This window comes from Aphelocoma coerulescens, chromosome 3 (genome assembly GCF_041296385.1).
Source record: "Aphelocoma coerulescens isolate FSJ_1873_10779 chromosome 3, UR_Acoe_1.0, whole genome shotgun sequence".
In the NCBI taxonomy this organism is placed as follows: domain Eukaryota; kingdom Metazoa; phylum Chordata; class Aves; order Passeriformes; family Corvidae; genus Aphelocoma; species Aphelocoma coerulescens.
In genome coordinates, this window is record NC_091016.1 from 104,478,937 (window position 1) to 104,499,821 (window position 20,885).

Below are 20,885 nucleotides of genomic sequence, written 5' to 3' on the forward strand. Positions count from 1 at the left end.
AACACATCCAGGGATGGGGCATCCGCAGCTTCTCTGGGCAACCTGTGCCAGTGCCTCACCACTCTCACAGTCAAGAATTTTTTCTAAGATTTAACCTAAATCTCTAAGTTGAAAACTGATCACCCCTTGTCCTATCCCTACCTGTCCAGGCAAAAAGTCACTCTCCCTCTTCTTTAAAAGCCCACTTTAGGTATGGAAAGGTTGCAAGGGTGCCTTCCCTTCTCCAGGCTGAACAACCCCAGCTCTCTCAGCCTGTCTTCACAGGAAACGTGCTCCAGCCCTCTAATCACCTTGTGGCCTCCTGCAGACCTGATCTAAGGGGTCCACATCTTGTGCTGACAACTCCTGACTTGGACATACTACTCCAGGTGGGGTCTCACGAGGACAGAGAGACTTTAATCTGTCTGGTATTGTCAATAATCTCTTTGAATTTGTTACGTTAGTATTTTTCAAAACAAGTAAGTCCCTCCTGGACCTTCTGCTTGTCATCATCAGGTGGCAAAATCTAGATTCTGAGTTCATAAACAGTTTGTGAATGAGATGTTTGAGATTTCATTAAAACATCCGCCACATTAAGAAAAGATAGAAGGAAAAGAATTAAATTATAAATTACTGTATGAACTACTTAAAATTAATTAATTTAAACTTGATCCTAATAACTGTCCCCTTTGCTAAGTAATGCTTAGCAATCTACTATTTAACTAATCACATTCTGGTTCCTTGTTAGGTATTGTTATCATTAAATGCCATCAACAATTTTTACAGCAATAATTTCTTATGGAAAGAAGCCTAGAATTCCATAGTACTTCTAAGCAGCCGAATTTTGATGAATGAGTTTGGATATTACCTGATAGTTAAATAATTTTTCATTTATCAGAGGAGATTAATTGATTCATGGAACTGTAGCAAAGTAAAAGAAATGTTGCATATATTAGGCTATAAAAGCAATTTTACACTCATTTGATTAATCCTTTGTAATATTCCTGATATAAATTATTAGTTTTTATTTCTAAGATATAATCTCAAGGTTATCCTCTAGGATAAACATGTCAATGCATGGTGAAAATTATGACCTTGCTATAAATATGATCCAGAAGCGAAATACCAGAGTTACATGGGGAAGTTACTCTCAAATGTCATGATCTGTTGCTCAAGGAAGTCTCATGCTTGTCAACCATACTAGAAAACACAATCAACATCTGGCCTTGGTAAATGCTGACTTTTTAATGACATCCACTCTATCTGTAAGCTTAGGAACAAAATTCTTGACCTTCATTTCCAAAACATCAAGGTTCTTTCGCTTTGAAAAGAGAAAATAATTTTCTTTTCTATTCTCTAGCAGCACAGATGATCTTATATCTCAGCTGATCACTGTGGAAGGGCAAGACAAGCATGTGCAAACGAGATGTTTTAACAGATCATCTCCAGGACTACTAAACAAATATACACAGTAACATCAAAGAGGTGGCTCTAAAAATCAGTGCTATGGAAAAGGAAGAATAGAGTGAGACTAATAGGAGAAATTAAATTAGCCTGCTCTCTTCCCACTTGCTTTTCTGAATAGACAAGAGTCTAGGAACAGATGTCCTTTAAAAGCATTTCTGCCCCCAAGGGTTGCTTTCCATTTTCCATTGGCTTCAGAGGAAGTTCATGGCAGCCAGGCAGAGGTCTTAAATTTAATGAGAAATATTTTAGCTGAAAGAAAGCCTCAAAGCCTAAAGAAATTTTCGCGAAAAAAGCACTTCCATGTAATGATCTTGCCGCTGTTGAGAATCTCTACTTTAAAAGTGAAGGACTCCCAGTGAAGGTAGCTAAATTTGCAGCAGCACTTTCAGCACTCAGCAGATTGCCTGAGTGTGTTCAGGGACAACAAAATACTGTGTTATAACCACATAAAGTGAGCTATAGCATGACGTGCTTCTCTGGGACAGTATAACTGATAGCATGTCTGTTAGCATAGCTGGGATATCCTGTCACCCTGGTACAGAATGAACAGCAGTGAGGTTAGGTTGCATATTCCCACAAAAAATAGATCAAGAATAAGGGAAGAGACAGTAGTCCAAAAGCAGTCCTGAGTATTACAGTCTCCTTTTTCTTGCATTTCTCTAAACTGCAAAAACTCAGGCTTCTGTATCCAAATCTCACATGTCCTGATGCTCCTACTTGAAAGCTACCACTTCCTCCAGCTCCAGAACTCACATTTACCGAAACCCCCAAGGACAGTTCTTTTTCATTCTTGACCCACCCAGATCCTTACTACCTCTTCTTTAAGTCCCAGCTCACAGTTTCCTGTTCATGATCTAAAACACCCACCAGAAGTCAGCATTTGGCCACGTATGCTTCTGTCCTCTCCAGATTTCAAAAGTACCCCTAACACCTCTATTTGTTATCACAGTCCTGCTCAACCCGCAACAGCCACCTAATCCCTACCCCCTCATTTGGGAGGCTACCACAAACCCAAAACCTCTTCAGCTTCTCATGCAAATTAGCTGTTCTTGCCCACACCTCATCCAGAGTAAAATTTAAGAGCAGAATGGGGGAAAATAATTGCAGGAAAACTCCTGCTTTTTTAACTCTACAACACGCAATGAAATGTGCTAAAAAAACCCTGAACACAAAGAAAAAAAAGGATGATTTTTTACAATTCTTTTGACTCCAAACCCCCAATTTAAATTTCTGTTATTCCTTATCTTTTAGTCATACTTAATAGGATTCCATACATCAAAAATATAGGAAGAAACTTAAGTTTCCTTGTATTGCAATCAAAAAGCACTACATAAGGTTTGTGAAGAGGTTTCAGGAGATGGAAAAAGATGTCTACATCTCCTTTTCTTTTCCCAACTTAGGCCAGAAGACTTGGAAAAGCAGAGCTATTTAGAACACGTTTTAATGAAAGGAACAATAATGCAAGCTAATTCAATGGCTGCAATAACACATTAACTAACGATAAGGGAAGGCCATTAACTAATGATAACAGAAAGACCCTTATTTCATCATCTTCAGCAATATAATATTTAACCATCTATTTCCTTTTATATTAATGGTGTATTTGTAAAAGGAGTAAGATACTCTGTAAATAAAAGATAGCTAACATTGATTGGGGTTTTTTGCTGCATTCCATTGTTTTATATAACTTTTGGAAAGTTTATGGCACCATGGATAGTGTCTGAAGTAGCTTGGTGACTTCACATATGGTGCTGCGGGATTTGAGGCATCCCCACTGCGATGTGTACCACAGCACCTTGCACCACTCAGTCAAAATCCATCACTTTGTGTAGCACTGAGCCCACCCTTTGTTGTCACCAAGATCAGATGCTGATGAACACCCAGGATGGTTTGTGGCATGTTTCCTGAAGTCTCTTGTCATTGCTGCATGACAAGTATTGCTGTGAGCTAGATTTACAACACACAGTACTGCACCAGGACTTATGCAAGCATTGCATGTTTTGCAGAAGGCAAATCTTTTAGTTATTTGGTGAAAAGGTATGTATGGTAAACAATATTGTTTCACTTTTAGGACAGCTTGAAATGCAAGAATTAGAAAATGGCACGGTTTTACATCTCATAGCTAATCCAGGGTAAAAACAACAACAAAAAAATCACAAAATCACAGAATCAAGTAGGTTGGAAAAGACCTCTGAGATCATCAAGTTAAACCTATGACCTAAGTAGACCTTGTCAACTAGACCATGGCACTGAGTGCCATGTCCAGTCTTTCGTTAAACATCCCCAGGGACAGTGACTCCATCACCTCTCCGGGCATCCCATTCCAATGCCCAATCACCCTTTCTGTGAAGAACTTCTTCCTAATGCCCAGCCCAAACCTCCCCTGGTGCAGATTAAGACTGTGTCCTCTTGTCCTGTCACTGTTTGCATGGGAGAAGACACTGACCCCCACCTGGCTACAACCTCCTCTCAGGCAGCTGTAGAGAATGCAAAGGTCTCCCCTGAGCCTTATCTTCTCCAGGCTAAAAAACCCCAGCTACTCCTCACAGGACTTGTGTTCCGGATTCTTCACCAGCTTTGCTGCCCTTGTCTGGACACGCTCCAGCATCTCAGTTTCCTTCTTGAAGTGAGGGTGTTGGGGTTTTAGGAGTTCTCCTTTTGTTTTTTTTCTCTTAAAATAATTTTCCCCATACATGTTGCCAGGGGGACAAATTACTGCATACTTAAGAGAGACAAAAAGACCTGGCCGCAGGTGGAGGGGTCCAGCTGGCTACTCTCTCTCACCTGGGGTCTTCTTGTGTAGGTCAGAGATGCCGTGAGATTTGAACTGGGAAAAGGGGTTGGGTACAGCCCCTAGAGCTCTTGCTCTCTCGGAGTTTGGAGGCGGAGAAAGGCTGCTGCGGTTGTGGAGAGAATTCATCACCACTGTGGGTTTCTGCTCTCTGCTGCCTTCCTCCTACTGTGAGTGGAGGTTGCTCGCTGGAGCGGCTGTTGCACTGGGACCCTAACACCCTACCTCACTAAAAGAGCGACCTTTTCACCATCTGCTGGGGTGCCTCAGGGAAAACCCCGGGATCCCAAGCCCGTCTTTCCCTGCCTAGCTGGGAGCTGGGCCACGGCTGCACTCCCCCCGCTATTCCTTTGCCACAGCTCTTAGTTTCGCTACACTGTAGCCCTGCACCCCCTGCCTGCCGAGAAGTCCCAGGGTTTCCGCTGCAGCTCTGGAGTTTGATACATCTCATCTATCACCTGGGACTTTGTGTTCATCCCTGCTGTTCCCGAGGGTCCTGCTTGGGGCACCGGGATCAGCTGCCCAGGGGTTTGTGAAGCCTTTGTTCCATCCCTCCCGGGATCCCAGGGCCCCAGTGCCGCGTGCTCCCCGAGCTCGCTCCGGAGCGCCCCCTGCAGCCGCGGGGGAACCATCGCACCTGCCCTGCTCACCGGGAGCCGCCAGCGCCCCTGCCGGCTGCGAGCGGAACTGCACCCGAGGGGAAAGGGCCCGACAGCCGAGAAGGCTGGGACTGGGTTTGTGAGTGTTTGCTGTTACTGCCAGAGTTATTGTTGTTTTGTTTGGCTGGATATACATATACATATACATATACATATACATATACATATACATATACATATACATATACATATACATATGTATGTATATATATTTTACATATATATGTATATATATTTTACATATATATATAAAAATGTGTATATATATATAAGTAAACAATTGTTATTCCTATTCCTCATAACTTCACCTGAAAGCCCCTTAATTTCAAAATTATAAGAATTTGGAAGGAAGGCGGTTGCATTTTCCATTCCAAGGGAGCCTCCTGCCTTCCTTAGCAGACACCTGTCTTTCAAACCAAGACAGATGCGCCCAAAATTGGACACAGGAATTGAAGTGTGGCATCACTAGTGCCGAGTACAAGGTAGAAGCTAGAAGCACCCTAACTTCTTCCCACAAATTTTAATTCCTGGGCAGCAATACTTGACATCCAAGACAATTCCAGGGGAAGCATGGAGTACATAACTCCTGAGAAGGGATCTCTCAATCACACTGGTTTTGGGTTGGTTTTTCTTTATGGTCTGCATTTTATTTTCTAATAAGTGATTGACATCACAGACTTTGTCATAAACCTAATACCATTGCTTAAAAAAGTATGATTGTGATGCCAAAAATGCTGCAAATGTCATACACTTCCCAAGGTCATTCCTTGATCTACTCACATTCAAAATAGTGATCACTCCCCAGAGCACCTCTTCTCTGTCAAATGTTCAGCCACCAGTGCACCCTGGGTCAAGAAGGTACTGAAAGTGAATTAACATCTTCTGAGGCCTTTAAAAGTTGCAGCAAGAAGGTCACCTTCTGACTCTGAAAGGGTTTATCAGGTTTATTCAGGGAACATCCAATATAAAGTAAGTCCATGTTCCATCAAATTAATTTTCAGAATTGCCATATTCTAAAATCATGCCTTTTTATTTTTATGATCATGCCTGCATTTGTGCAAAAATCTGAGAATGAATGGGAACATTAAAGAAAGTACAATCACTCCTGTTCAAATCAGTATATGCAATTCAGAAGTTTCTTTCTGGGACAAAAAAATATAATTTGTAAAATAATTCATCTTGGGTGCCTAAAAGGGAGGTGCATTAGGATTATCAAAGTATCTGTGGTTATCAAAACCTATTTTATTGAGAGATTTGCATTTCAATGGATATTCATTTCTCCATCTGGATCTATCTTAACTATGTCTTTTTAGGTACGTGAAATAACTCATTGACCAGAATCTAATGATTAACCTTAGCTAGTGCCATTGTATAGCAGCTGCGAGTCACACTGTATCTCCATGGAGCCCTGCTGCAGTCAATAGAGCTCTGCAAAGGGGCCCAGATGTGCCTGCACGCAGCCCATTGGAGAACTCAGTGTGTAGACATTAAGTCTGATTCTCCCTTTCAAATAGCACATTTATTCTGGCTCTTTGGAAAACTGAAAGTGCACATAAATCTCATAAATTTATCTGTAGTAAAGAATTTCTTTTCTAATATTTGCCAGTCTGAAGCTTCTCTTTGATCACTAGGCAGACATGAGAATTTGGGCCAAATGAAATTATTTAGATGCCTAGATACTTCATCACTGACCCATTCCTTTTTAAAAAATATGCATGAAAGATATTGAACATTTGATTTATTACAAGAATATGCTAGGAAAGAGGTGGAGACTTCTCTTTTCAACCTTATGAAATGCCTACTAATCACTGGTAGGAGTGAACTCTTACCATCAGTAAGTGTTTAGGGATTTGGTACAACATGAACCAGAGGAGAATGAGAGGAAATCATCAGAATCATTAAACAGTCTGGTGGTTTGATCACTCCTTGCAAAGATAGAGAGGATGTAGGCTAAATCAAGCCTGTATTGCTAGTCACTCAAAATGTGAATGTAATAAAAAAAGTAGGATATGAGAAATCTAAACTAAACTTTCTAAAAGGTGACAGATTTACACATATAGCTAATCTGTAGCTAATCCTAAAAGCCTTGTTCCAATATCACATTTTGAGCTTGTCCTTGCAAGCAGGCAATAAGCTGGTCAGCATCAACAAGATTCAGGTGGATGCTATGGCAAAAACTTAAAGGGTATTTAAAGAATCATGTAGCAGTTCAGCAAATGGGTCTGTGGATCTAAGCAGAACTCAAATTTTGGATGTATGCTCCTAAATCGATTTATGGAATTGAAATATTCATTAATTTCTTCAGGAAGCTATCTCACTTTTTTTTTTTTTTCCTTTTGGTGCATAGACATGTACACATGCAAAAAGTCCTAATTGGGTAGAACAAGTGTGCACTACAGACTATCAGGGCTCATTAAAGCATCTGAGCATAAGCTTAATTTAAACACACATGTAAGTCCATTAAAACCAGTAGATCTAAAGAAAATAAGTGACCTTCATGATGAAGTTGAAGGTATCAATGAGACTATGTAATTTCTTGAGAAGCAATTGAGTAGAATTGGAAAAAAAGAATATATATATATATATATAAATAAATAAATATATAAAATTTCTGCCTTTTTAACCAAAAGCATCTTAATTTTAAAATCCTTGCCTGAAGAAGTTTCTGTCACATCTTTTATAGTCTTATTTAGTTTTTGCTAAAAACTAAAGAAATGAGAAAATCGGCTTTTGATCCTTTTCAAATGAAAAGTAAAACTATCATATTTGTTGGAAGCAGGAGCAAATAGGCACCAAAAACCAGAAGCATATCTGTATCCCTTGGATGTCACAATTTGTGCTTGTGATATTGACCTGAATCTTACTGCATTTTCACCACAATCCATCATGTAATTGCATTTTTCTGAGAAAAGCCTGCTTTATTCCTGAAAAGACTCTGGACTTTGTTTAGAGCCTTAGGATCCCCCTTCCATCCCTAATCCAGGGTAATACATTTCATCCCTACCACAAAAAGCTGGTATTTACTAAAATGAGGCAGGAGATCTGGGCTCAATGACTCCCTGTGTTTAACACTATGCTACTTCTCAGAGAACAAGATGCCTAACACTGCTTAAGAGCATTTGCTATTATTCTGCAAAGGAAGATGGGGATGTCTTCTGACCCCACAAAAGATGTTTCCTAGGTAGCCAGATGACTGTCTGCCCTTCATCAGCATTCTCTCTTAACCCTGCAGACTAATCTAACCCAGATCTTACTGACTGCAGCAGAGAACACTATCACCATGCCTGTGGCCCTCTGATTGCGTTATTAGTTGATAAGGCTTTGTAATTAGCCCTCAAACTCTCCTCAGTAAATCTCCAATTTCACCCCTCAGAGACTCTGAGTAGATGCTACTACACTACAGGGCCTCAGAAAGCTACTAATGAAGTGTGTAATGAGGCTTTTTAGAGTCAGAAGATTGAGGGCAAAAAAACCCCAAAGATAAATAAAAAGCATACAAAAGATGAGGGTTCCTTTTCTAGTGATTTTCCTCATCTCTTCTATTAAAAAATATTTCTCAGGAGTGGCTTCAAAACCATTCCTAATTTAAAATGTAGAAGTGTTAATGGAAAATTGAAGTTTACCTTAAAAATTAAAAAAGGCTTGCATCACTGGTGCACAGCAATGACTAATGGTGGAAGAGGACATTAATTTCTCTAGCAAGGAAGGTGTGCTTTAACTCTCAATATGTGACATTTTTGCAGCACACCACTCCCCCACATGTGCACAGTTACCCACAGCCTTTTCTGTGTGCACTTGCCAAGGGGTGTGCCTTAGGAGAAATACCAACAAATTTGTTTGGCACTAAACAAAAATGGAGTCTGCACTGTCGTGGGCAAAAATGGATGAAAACCCACAGGGCTGGTCTCATGCATTGCTTCCAAACCTCCCTCTTTGCTTTCACTTTCTCATGTTCAAGGATGTTATGGTTAGCACAAATGGTTGCAAATGGAAAAAAAAAAAAATGTAATGGAGATTTCCCATATGTCTTAGAGGAGCCTGTGCTGTTCCATGATTCCTGCTGAGCCAAGGGGTCTGTCAGATCTGGTTGTGGTTTAATCCCCTTGCTGTGTGCTTTGGCAACATTTTTGTTGCCATAATAAATTCTGCAGAACAGAACATGTGGGCATGCCTTGGATAAGAGTCCAGATAAGCATTAAGTTAGCGTGGCAATAGATAGATGCAATCTCTCACTCTGAAAAGAGGGAGAGCAGTGAAAAGGTCATTCTTTTGCTCTGGTTTACTATAAACCCAGAAAACATGTCAACCATTTCAGGTTTTAGACATATTAGCTTAAAATACTGAATAAAGTGTTTTGTGTTGAGATACCAGACTGTGAATAAGAGTGGCTGAAATATGGACTTACATCATGCTCTTCAGGTGTGCTATGGGTGTAAACAACCTACAACACAAAGATGCTCTCTCTGTGAGTGTGATTCATAACTTAAGATACTAATTCCATACAGTGGCAAAAATCTGATAGAGGATTAAGTGAAAACTTAATCTTGGGTTGTCAAGACAACTTAAAGTATCACTGGTACTGTGTCAGTCCGCCAAATAATTTGTACTGTGGCAGATTTCTTTCCTCATTAAAACATTACATTTTTGTACTGCCTCTGTGCTCACATATCTTTCTGTCTGCCCGTCCATCAGCTTAAGGTGTTCTGGACTACCAGAAACAGAAAAGTCTGCCATTAGAGGTTCACAAAACAAAAGTACACATTGCTGTCACTGAATTTATTTTATTGTAGCTTAACCTATTTAATCTTCATAGCTTCCTGTGAGTCACTTCAGAGCATAATGGAAAACTTCAGCACAGCACGACTATTCATTTGTGTGAGTGATACCAGTATGATCTTCAAATAGAGTGTATTTACTTTGGGCTAAATGCTATTGTTATCCCTTTTGACTCAATGGTGAGATGGTTTTCAGAGTCTTCCACAACACTTCAAAAAGGAGATACTGAAAATGGAATTTGCTACTTCTACAGTGTTATTCTGTTCATTTACATAATCAGTATATTAAGTACTTTTCCCCTGAAAATGAAAAGCATCAAATAACCATATTATCTTTAGTTTTTCAGAATTGCTTTCCTATTCCAGAGTACCAAGTTCTTATTTTATTTTCAGCTTTGCTTTCTGGATCCCAGTGTCTCTGATGCTTCCATCTCAGCTTTGCTTGGTTTTGTCATAAATACAGAAAAATGACATTTAGTAGGTTGGACGGATACCCTTACAAATCATGTGGGTCAGTCTCTCTTCCAGGGTTGCACAAAGCTTATTTAGGACAGGGACAGACACTCCCTTTGTTTCAGCTATCCATTTCATAAACTGTTTGGCTGTTTTGACCTTTACTGTAAATGAAAATTCCTAGCAGTATACGGCATACCTTCTACAAACTACTGCCTTCCAACACAGTTTAACTTCATAGTCAGTAGCATCACGGCACAGCAGAAAACAATGGACTGAATAGAAGGGCTCGCATTTCACTTCTAGTATACCAAAACTGACATCTGAACAGTTTTGTATAATCAATAGTGCAAAATAAAGAAAAAAAATTAAAAAGTAACATTTTTTTCTTCCGGGGCTACTGAGAGTCAACATAATTTTCACATTAAATAGGACTTCTGGCACCATTCCAAGAAAACAAAAAGTTGAAAGGAAGCAGATTCAGGTATGTGTTCTGTCTGAACAACAGCAAGTCTGATTGCATTATATTTTGCTCAAATGCAATTTCCTAATAATACTAATAAAATACACTGGCCTTCAACTTGATGTTGTAGGACTAAGTAGTGCAACCTACTATTTAGTTTTTTGAAACAGCATTCATAAAGAAAGAATTGAAATTCATTTTTCTTCAGTGAGTAATCTCAATATTTAGGTGCATTTCATTTTTGAAAAGTCCGAAAAAATTGAGCTATACAGCTATACACACAAATAAGCCAGGTCCATTACCTGACCCTTTGGCCAAGATTTCTTATCCTACAGTGAGAGTGGCTACATCTAACAGAGCTGGTGTCTGAACCATGTCTTGGCACTATCCAGAGGTGGCAGGTGGCCTAGGCTGCAGGTGGGCTGGGGATGCTGCTGGCTGTGCTATCTCTGTGACAGAGGTGGTGATCAGATGGCTGTGGTTTGGTGTATGACCTGCTTCTGACAGCTGCATAAACCAGCAGTGGCAGACTATGCACTTCTTTTTATTTTTTTTTTTTTTCCAGCTTGGAGTAAAATATACTCCTTTCCAAAAGCAACTTAAAAGAGATTATTTCAGAATTTTGATACTTCTATTATATCATTTACATTTACCTATTTGTATTTATTTATTCAGATGCAAATATGCATTTTTATTTTTATTTTAATGTTCAATTTGCTGAATCTTTGATCAACACAAACCAGTAAAATAGGTATTACTTTTGTCAAAGCATAAACGGAATTTAAATGGGAAAAAAATCCTTGCAAAGACGCCTAATAGTACTCAGAGGAGAAACATGCACACATGTCAAACATCTGTTGAAGGTTAAGCGAAGGCTGTTCTAATTTTCATTTTATCATATTCAGGATAGTGATAGAAAACTAGGCTTTTTCTTATGAAATCCATCTACCTTTGTTTTACAGCCAATAAATGTTTTTATACTGCCAAAACTATCAATATTCAGCTTTTATTACAAGTCTACTGGTGCTCTGCAGACCTCAGTTCTGAGCTATGCTGTCACCCAAGCAGAGGACTAAGAGAATTAAACCCCCATTTTATTTCTGTGCACTAGCTCCCTCCATCTGGGTAAACAAGCTAAAAAGCCAGCTAATGCAGCTGACATCTTGAATTATGTAATTTCTCATGACATGTGCCAGAAATGCTATTCAGCCCTGCTATACATGCAGGAATGCTGTTCAAAGCCCTGGCTTCTGGTTCAGCAGCATGATCAGTGGTACAAATGGTGCTCGGCATGCAGTAAGGATTACTGAGCCATGCTGGAGGAGGCAGGAAGGCTCCATAACCATTATCCATTGCTATATCCTTCAAAGAAATCCTCCAGACAGAAAAGGCAACCACAGTGACCAGGAGACAGATATATTGGGAGGAGGTCGCTTGTGGTGAAAATCCAAGTTTAGGATCAGCACCTTGTATTTCTGGCAACAAGAAATTTTCTGTCTGCTTTAGGATTGCTGTAATCTGTAGATTTTTGCAAGAAAGACTTACAAGAACCAGAATAGTTGTCACGTTTCCGCTTGAAGTTCCCTGGGAAAACCCATCAAGGTGTTGCCCTTCAGTTTAAGGAAAAGCTGAGGACTTAAAAGATATCTGTCAGCAGCAGCCTGACTGCTTAGTTATTCCTAGTCCAGTGTTAGTGACAAATTCTCAACAGAGCCCCTAATAATATCTTACAGTATTACAAAAAGCTTCCTCCTTTTCTGACTGGTTAGTGGTAACTATGCCATGAAATCCTCTGGGGCCATGAACAAGCACAGCTGTCAACCCCAGTACATGCATCAGCCGTGCACCCGTGCTTTAATCAATTACATTTTGAGTGGTGTATTTGCAATACATGGAGAAATTACAGAAGATACAATATTTGGTATTGACCTACTAATAACCACCTTCCTTCAGGATTTAACAAATCAGGAGTACTTTCTTTCTTGAAATATATTCCATATTTGAATATGTATGTTTAGTTGCTGTCTGAATCTGTTTATAAGTTGTAGTCGTCTAGGGCAGGCACCAACACCTGCCACCCACTGGAAAATTTGTGCTGCTACCCAGATTCCCTTTTGGGAGGCCCAATCTTAGCTGGAAACAAAGACCAACATAGAATATATTTTATTTGGTGTAAGTGCTTGGAAAGTTAGAACAGTGTCTAAGAAAAGATTTAAGTTTGTGATATGAATAAGATTAGACATACCCTCCAAAACTGGGATTACTGCAACCAAACGGCCTCTGGGAATGATCCCTGGCCTACAACAGTGCCCCAAACACAGCCAGACAGTGGCTGGAACAGTACAATATGAAACAGTAAAGCTGGAAACTCTTCTCTTTGATAATAGTCAAAGTTTATGGTTTTCTTGCAGATTGCAAGGTAAATAATTCAATTGAATTAAGCCAAAAGGATTTTTGCCTAGGATTTTTGTTTTATTTTATGAAAAGGCGAGTCACTATGGTAAACCATATGGTATTACCTACAGAACAATAAACAACACTTGGTCAAAGGTTTCACTCTTAATTTCTTTAGTTTATGTCCCAGCTGAAAAGATGAATTTGCTAAGCCATGAGAAATACCCAGTCACATTAACAAAATCTGCAGATTTTAAATCAGGCTATCACTTTGAAACTCTCCTCATAGGTATATTTACAGTTTACTTATAAAATGATATATTGAAAAGATAAAAAGGAGGGTAAATAAAGATCTAGTGGAAAAAATATATAGCTACATATTTCCCTATAGTTTTAGGATTTGCTTTAGTTATTTAATAGGCCATATTGTAGGTAGTTTGAATGAAAAATAACCCAGTCAAACAAAATCTTCCACAATGTGTTTAAATGAGTATTACAGAGTATAGCAGATAAGATACAGAAAGCATTATACTGATAAAAAAGGTGTAAAATGCCCAATATATGGTACGATTATATATTTACTATTATATCTAGTGTAGAATAGAGTATATTTTCTATTTCAGAGAAAGCAATGAAATGACAAAAAAAGATAATATAAACCAGTCCTTCTAGAGAAAAAAAACAGAACTTTGAACTCTTGACAAAAAACCCCACATATATTTCCTTTAGTAAACATAACAAACTCACTCAGAATTAGAAGGTTTATTTCAGGGATGGAAGAAGATGGCAGGTTTTCATCCACTAATCACAAGAAACTGTACCTAATTTAAAATGAAGCCACAAAATTGCCTTTTAAACACAGATAATTTTTTTTCCTATGGATGCTGACCGTTGCCCATAAGACACAAAGAAAAGTTATCCAAGTCACAACAACTTCCAGAAAGGTGTATAACATAGTGTAGTGAAGCTTACTTTTGATGATCTCCGAGTGGTCTTTGCCCAATGGATTTTAATAATGACTCTGGTCGAACTGTTAATTTTGGTGATGTCTTGGGGCTAGTATCAGAATCTCCACTTTCTTCATCTCCCATGGCCTTAATATAGCTCCCACTTCTCATTCTTCTGCACGGGATCTCTTCATCTTTCCCACCAGCTGGGTATCCTCCCCACTCATCCTGAGGTACCTAACAGAGACCATAAAACACACACATAGAATGTGCTTTATTCTTTTCATATATTTAAATACTTCCTTCCATTTTTCCTTTTACGAAGACAAAAAATGAATTATTTTTTCTTCAGAAACAGATCATTTATGAAAAGATTTCTAAGAACCCTAAATGATTTGGCCATTTAACTCCAACTTCAGAGTTGGAAATTTTCAGTTTATAAGTGTTAGAACCCAAGGAACGATGAAGTCATGGATTGTGAGCTGAGCTGCAATATCTATTTGTAGACATGCTCTAAATTGCAGGAAGCATCTTAAAGTTTGCACATAGATTTTACTGGTAACAGTAGGTTAATCAGGTATCTCAGACCTAAAACTCAATGAAAGCTGAGAACTTCAGGGTTTATTACCAATGATGTATGAATGACATATTTAAGATAAACAAAGCCATGATCTTCGCATAAATGGATAGGATTATGATTTAGGGCAAACTTCTGTGGGGAAAAAAGAAAAAGTGGTAATTTGTCTTTTTTCTATTTAGAAACTGCAAAATAGTTGATAGAGACTAATATATCAGGAATGCAACCATTTAAATAATATGTGTGGTTGCAGGGTTGCAGTTGCTTTTATGCAGTTGAGGTGGTTTTCCAAATAGTAAGATCATTAGTCAGATAATCAACAGCTGGTAGATGGACATCTCTCTCCACCACAAACTACCAAAGAATTGAGCAGGAGTGGATTCTTCAATCCAAAGTGAAATCAGCCTTGTTTTAAGGCCTATGATTAAAATCAGCAAGCTTGTCTCTGCCAGTATTGCTTTTTCTCTCTCTTTTTTTTTTCTTTTATTTAATCTTACAAGGTGCTGAGTCCTCTGGCTCTAATCCAGAATCACACTTATGTATTTACTTAGTTTAAAGGATATAGGCAACTCTCTGAAATGCATTATAAGGACTCATGGTTAAAAAGAAGGATGCAATAGAGTTCATCAGTGGACCAAGGCTGATGCCCTGGGCAGCATCAAACCCTTTATCAACATAATGATTCCATCTATATTAAGCAGTTTAATGCCTTTATTTACTAATATACTATAAGTCTGAAATTGCAGTTAAACATGTATTAGTAGTTTCTGCAAAGCAGGATGTCTAATAAAGATTTTCAAGTCAAACTTATTTGAGACCTTCTATAGACAGAGTTCATTGTGGAGCTGAAGCAAATGCTCCCACTGGTTTCAGCAGTCTTGGAGATTGGGTTTAAATAACTAACATGATCTGCTTGCCATCTTCATGGCCCTTTCAAGATAGATGAATTAGCCACCATTATGTGAACAGACCTGGTGCTTTGAGTCCTAAAAGAGGATTAAGGGAGAAATGAAGTTTTAAAAGGGGGTGAACAAGTGAAAATAGAGATATTAAACTAAAAAACCCAAGCTTAAGACAGAAAAAAAAAAGACTGAAAAATGAAGTCAGATAAAAAGAGATGAAATAGATTGTACATATCAGAAAAATGTTAGAAATAACTATCAGAGAATAAAAAAGAGTAATCTTCTTATACAAAGTAATAGGACAGAGCATGAATCTGAGTGAAATATGGGTTAGATCATACAAAGAAACAAACATTTCACATTATTCAGCTTTGGATAGTGATTGGAAAGGAAGCATTGAAAATCTTCCCAAATTTGAAGCCTGTAAATGTGATGCTCGTTTCTTTTCTAAGACATAGTATGTATAAGATTAATGTTGCAGGAATGTTTTTTATGATTCTATGTGACCTAAAAGGTATTTATATGCAGTCATAGTAGTCATAGACAGTCTCCTAAAATACTAAAAATAAATATATTTAATTAAGCACTTTTTAATCTACAGCTGACAACAGTAACAGCTGGAAAAATCTGAATTAGAGAGCTATTTTATTACGTGATATCATACAAACATACTCTTACTTTTAAATATTCTTTATGAAATGTCTGTCAGCATGGCTAAAACCAAAATCCAAATGCTGAAAAAGAAGTTACTGGCATCTACATAGGCCCTCTAAAAGAGATACCGTTCAATTCTCAGTACTAAAGCTGAATTATCATGTCTTAATATTATTTTCTTAAAATAAACCTCATAACTTTTTCATAGAATAATTATTTTGGCTTGAAACATCTTTCCTTCATTTTAGTTCAAAGATAATTAAATAGAAAGTTTAAAAAGACATTGATCACTAACCTTTTACTTGCTCAAATGCAGAAAATTATTACTTTCTCAACTTTATTTTGTCTGAAATTCCATGTTCAAATAGCTAGATGAGGACTGGATTTAAATGGGTATGCACAGGCTTATTTGTTGATTGAAGTTGCAATCTTATTTTAAAAGACAGGAATGACTGATTTTGTACATTAAAATATCTAAAAAAATTAAGCTTCTTCACTGTGATAAGGACAAATCTTACAGTTATGTGCTTTACTTTTTCTGTTGATTGCATTTCTTTTGCTTTCTGTATACATAAGCTATATGAATTCACATAACAGATAAAGACCAAAGCTAAAAACCAAAGAAGCGCTGCTCCATTTGTGCTTGTGATGTGCTCATGGTACACACCAAGGCAACAAGAATCCCTTTCTAATCAGACCAACTCACTGGCTATCACAGAAGCATTTATGGTTGTTACAACATTATTCACAATTAAAATATCAGGGTTTGGTTGGGTTATTTTTGCGGAGCACAATGCAATGAACACAGTGAAAATTCTTCTGGAACCTGGTGAGGAAGTTTGACCACGTGTTCTCTCAGAAGGTTTCATCCAGAACTTTGGAGAATTGCTGGAGTCTTTTTGCCATCTTCAAAATTTAAAAAAAAGTGCCCTTGACATTGTTTGTCCTCATAGACTGAGAATAGAAGCAAAATTTGAGTTCCAGTTCTGCTTGGTTCTTCATTTACTTGAGCTGATAGGTTAAATACTTGGAAAAATCTTTCCAAATCCAGGCCATCTCAGACCCCAACACAGCTTTAAAGAAAAGCAAAAGCATTATACAAGTGCAGGAAAGATTTTTATTTTGAGATATTAACAAAAATATTTAGCATCATATATGAGGGTCATTAAATATACATCTTCCAAAATATGGAAAGGGCTTTACAACTTGCAGAAATTCTATCTTACAATAGCTTCCAGCTCCTGAAATTCCCATCTGCAGGTCTTGCAGCTGCTAATTTGGAATAATTACCCTAATTATCTACTTGCATATAGTGATGAGTGCTGATATTTATAATGTCTAAAAAGGCCTTCCTTCTGTTCTAGATGTTAACATGAATCCCTAGTAGTTTCTATCCACAGAGGAGTAAGACTGCATATTACCGTATGAATTTCTGTCTGCAAGAACAACTGGCTGACAAGGTCTGGCTGCTGATATGGTTACAGCTATTACAGAAGAGGATGAGTGTCCTTCATAAGCATCATTCACTGTTTCTGTAAGGAGCACCAGGATCAGAAAATTTGACATCTCTCAATTGTCCAGCCACAGATTCATTTTGATATCTTACATTAATCACCTAGGGTCAATTATAATAAAGCACTTGGTACCTAACACTTACTACATGTTACGAAGCTAAAGCGATAGTGAACGCCAGAACCTTAGGAGGGATGCTAAATTCCCCATAAAGGCATTTCAGAGAGTTAGTTCCTTCAAAGTAGCATCCAAAAAGTCCATCTAGTTAGCAATCAAAATGTAAAGTGTGAAGAAAAATCTCAAATAGTTCTTCTTTCTTGGACTTACTGCATCTGATTACATGCAGCAGAAAGGCTTTCTGTTATTTTCCAGTCAGATCCTAAAACCATCTTCTGAAGAAAAATGTTCTTATTTCCTTTTTTTTTTTTTTTTTCCAAAGAACAGTAGCCTTATTCTTTCCTTCTGTTATGAAATAGCTGTGAAAGTTGAAGACCTTCTTGCTCATCTTCTAATCCATAATGTTTGGAGAGCTCAGGAAGAAGACGACCTAGGGCTCATAAATAAGCTGTTATGTTCTCCTCCTCTTTTTGTCACTCACAGCCTTTTCATGAAGAACTCACAGATTGCTGGGGGAGGGCTGGTTAGGAGAGAGGGACTCCATGTACATAAAAAGGTGTGATGCAGCTTTGTGATCAGGCATTTACCTGAAAGGAGGGAGCTTAGTTATAGCCCCTAGGCCAAGCACTCACATGAATTTTATGTAAAAGAGCGTTTGGATAAAACTTGTGGGCCTCTAAACAAAGAAAGAAGTACCTTTGATCCAAACTGATGTACACCCTGCTGCTCAAAATGCAATTCAGGGAACTTAGAAGATGAAGTTTGACCTTCTGTAGGCTAAGGGAGAAACTGAACTGTCATCTTCACAGTGGGTATTCTAGAAACTTTGTTACTATAAACCCAAATTTCCTTGCTTTAGATTAAATGTCACTATTCTTGGTCTTTGTTAGAAGCTCATATCTTAAAATACCCCTTACTACTAATTTTTTGGCTAAATACCTAGAGTGTCACATGACCAGTAAATGGTCATGAAGGTGATTATTTCTGAATTTTAATCGAAATCTTATTTCTATCTCCCTCTTATAGAAACAGTACATATTTGTGCGACTATAGTTCTTAATTTTCTTCTTTTAATATTTCATACATTTTACACTGTGTTTTAATTTTATTAAAATGGGCCAGACCGCCCAGGTAAGTGGTTGAATCACTATCCCTGGAGGTATTTAAAAGATGTGGCACTTAGATACATGGTTTAGTGGTAGACTTGGCAGTACTGGATTAACAGTTGGACTCAATGACCTTAAAGGTCATTTCCAAATGATTCTGTTTCTATTCTTCCTGTTGGTGTACTGACTGTGCTCAGACCAGACCTAACAGAAGAAGGATTTTGGATCCCTAACTGGACTGTAGCAGCAAGTCTATCCCCTGATTCTCAAAAAAGAAAATTTAATTCATAGATTCTGTGTGTAAACAACAGCATGTTGTCAGGGAACACAGAGATAGATTTAACAAAACTACAGAACAAACTAGAAATCATGGAATTACTGCAGTTGCAAGGGACTCTGGAGGTCTCTAGTCCAGCCTTCTGCTCATAGTATGGTCAGGTACAGCAGATTGCCCAGGACTGCTACAAAGATGGTGAAGGGCCTTGAGGGGAAGCTGTGTGAAGAGTGGCTGAGGTCATTTGGGCTGTTCAGCCTGGAGGAGACTGAGGGGAGACCTCATTGCAGTTACAACTTCCTCGTGAGGGGAGGAGGAGGAGCAGACACTGATCTCTTCTCTGCAGTGACCAGTGACAGGACCTGAGGGAATGGCCTGAAGTTGTGTCAGGGGAGGTTTAGGTCGGGTATCAGGAAAAGGTTCTTCACCCAGAGGGTGGTTGGGCACTGGAATGGGCTCCCCAGGGAAGTGGCCACAGCACCAAGACTGACAGAGCTCAAGAAGTGTTTGGACAATGCTCTCAGGCACATGATGTGACTCTTGGGGATGGCCCTGGGCAGGGCCAGGAGTTGGACACGGTGATCCTTGTGGGTCCTTTCCAGCTCAGGATATTCAGTGATAATTTGACTGTGTCCAACTGGCTTCCAAAGATGAAGACGCCACGACCTCTCTAGGCAACCTGTTCTTATGTTTGACTACACTCAGGGGCAAAAAGTTTTTCCTTATATCTGATGAGAATTAGGTAACCTAGGCTCCCTAAAGCTAATTCTAGGAGTGTGAATTTCTAATCTTGTCTCTAAGCAATTGTCATGGGTTAGCAAAACATAGTCCGGTAAGTGATGTTCTTGCAAAGGGGTGCTTACAGCTTCCTCTGTGACCTGACCTGACAGAACCTATCAGCTGGCCAGTTTGAATATGGACAATTCTTTGAGCCACTTAAAGTTGTGACCGCCTTTGTGATCCACACTTAAGAACAGACAAACCCCTCACAGCTCTCTCTCGTTTCGGGCGCTGGGACAGGTGGCTGTGGGGCCCGAGCTGCGGCCAGTGGGCCCGGCCCAGGCCCTGCTCGGGCCAGGCTGGGCTGGGCCATGGCCATCCTGGAGCCGATAGGCCTGTTCCATCCGTGGAACCCCCCCACAGCAGGGCTGTGGGCAGCCAGAGCAGCCCGGCTCCCTCTCTCCAGTGCGGCCAAGATTCAGCTGAAGCTGCACCGCTGTCCGGCAGAGATCATGTGACCAACAGCGATAAGTGACATTCCAGCTGTGAGGCCTAGGTGAGATTAACCCTTTTAATGCTATGAAGAGCTGAAAACCTGAGGGAAAAGAAAGAGGAGATGCTTAAAGCTGAAATTCTTTTGTAAAGCTATGATGCATCAGAGTACCTGTTGTAATTTCATGAAGGCATGGGGGGTGGAGTGTTTAACTCGTGCTTGTTAGCAAAAGCACCTGTACTGAGATAGGCAGATGCTGACGCAACTGTAATTTCATGAGAAATTTGAACAGGGAGAGATGGAAGCGATGAGGACTTTTGCTCCAAATGGGAAAGGAGAAAACCTCAGTTCCTAGAGATGCTCCCAGAGATAGTCCTAAAGATGAAGATGAGGAAGACCCTTTGCTCCCAGGGAAGGAGAAGGGCCTCTGTTCTTAGAGATGAAATGCTCCCAGAGATGGGTGAAGAGAACTTTTGTTTCTGAACGGCTCAACCTTAAAATTGCACCCCAAAAAACTTCAAGAGTGGACCCTCGAAAGCAGTTGTGGGAAAAGCTGCAAGTCGGGGGAAGGAACTCACATACGAGCAGAGAACCAACCTGGG

The 20,885-nt window shown here is 39.1% G+C and overlaps 1 protein-coding gene across 1 annotated transcript in view; it reads right to left on the reverse strand.

The window, feature by feature from the left end:
- Positions 1-20,885, reverse strand: part of DLGAP2 (DLG associated protein 2) — a 304,303-nt gene that overhangs the window by 51,681 nt on the left and 231,737 nt on the right. Inside the window, exon 6 of the mRNA XM_069011493.1 lies at positions 13,954-14,165. Within this exon, the coding sequence (XP_068867594.1) occupies positions 13,954-14,165 (212 nt within the window). The remainder of the gene's footprint in view (positions 1-13,953; positions 14,166-20,885) is intronic.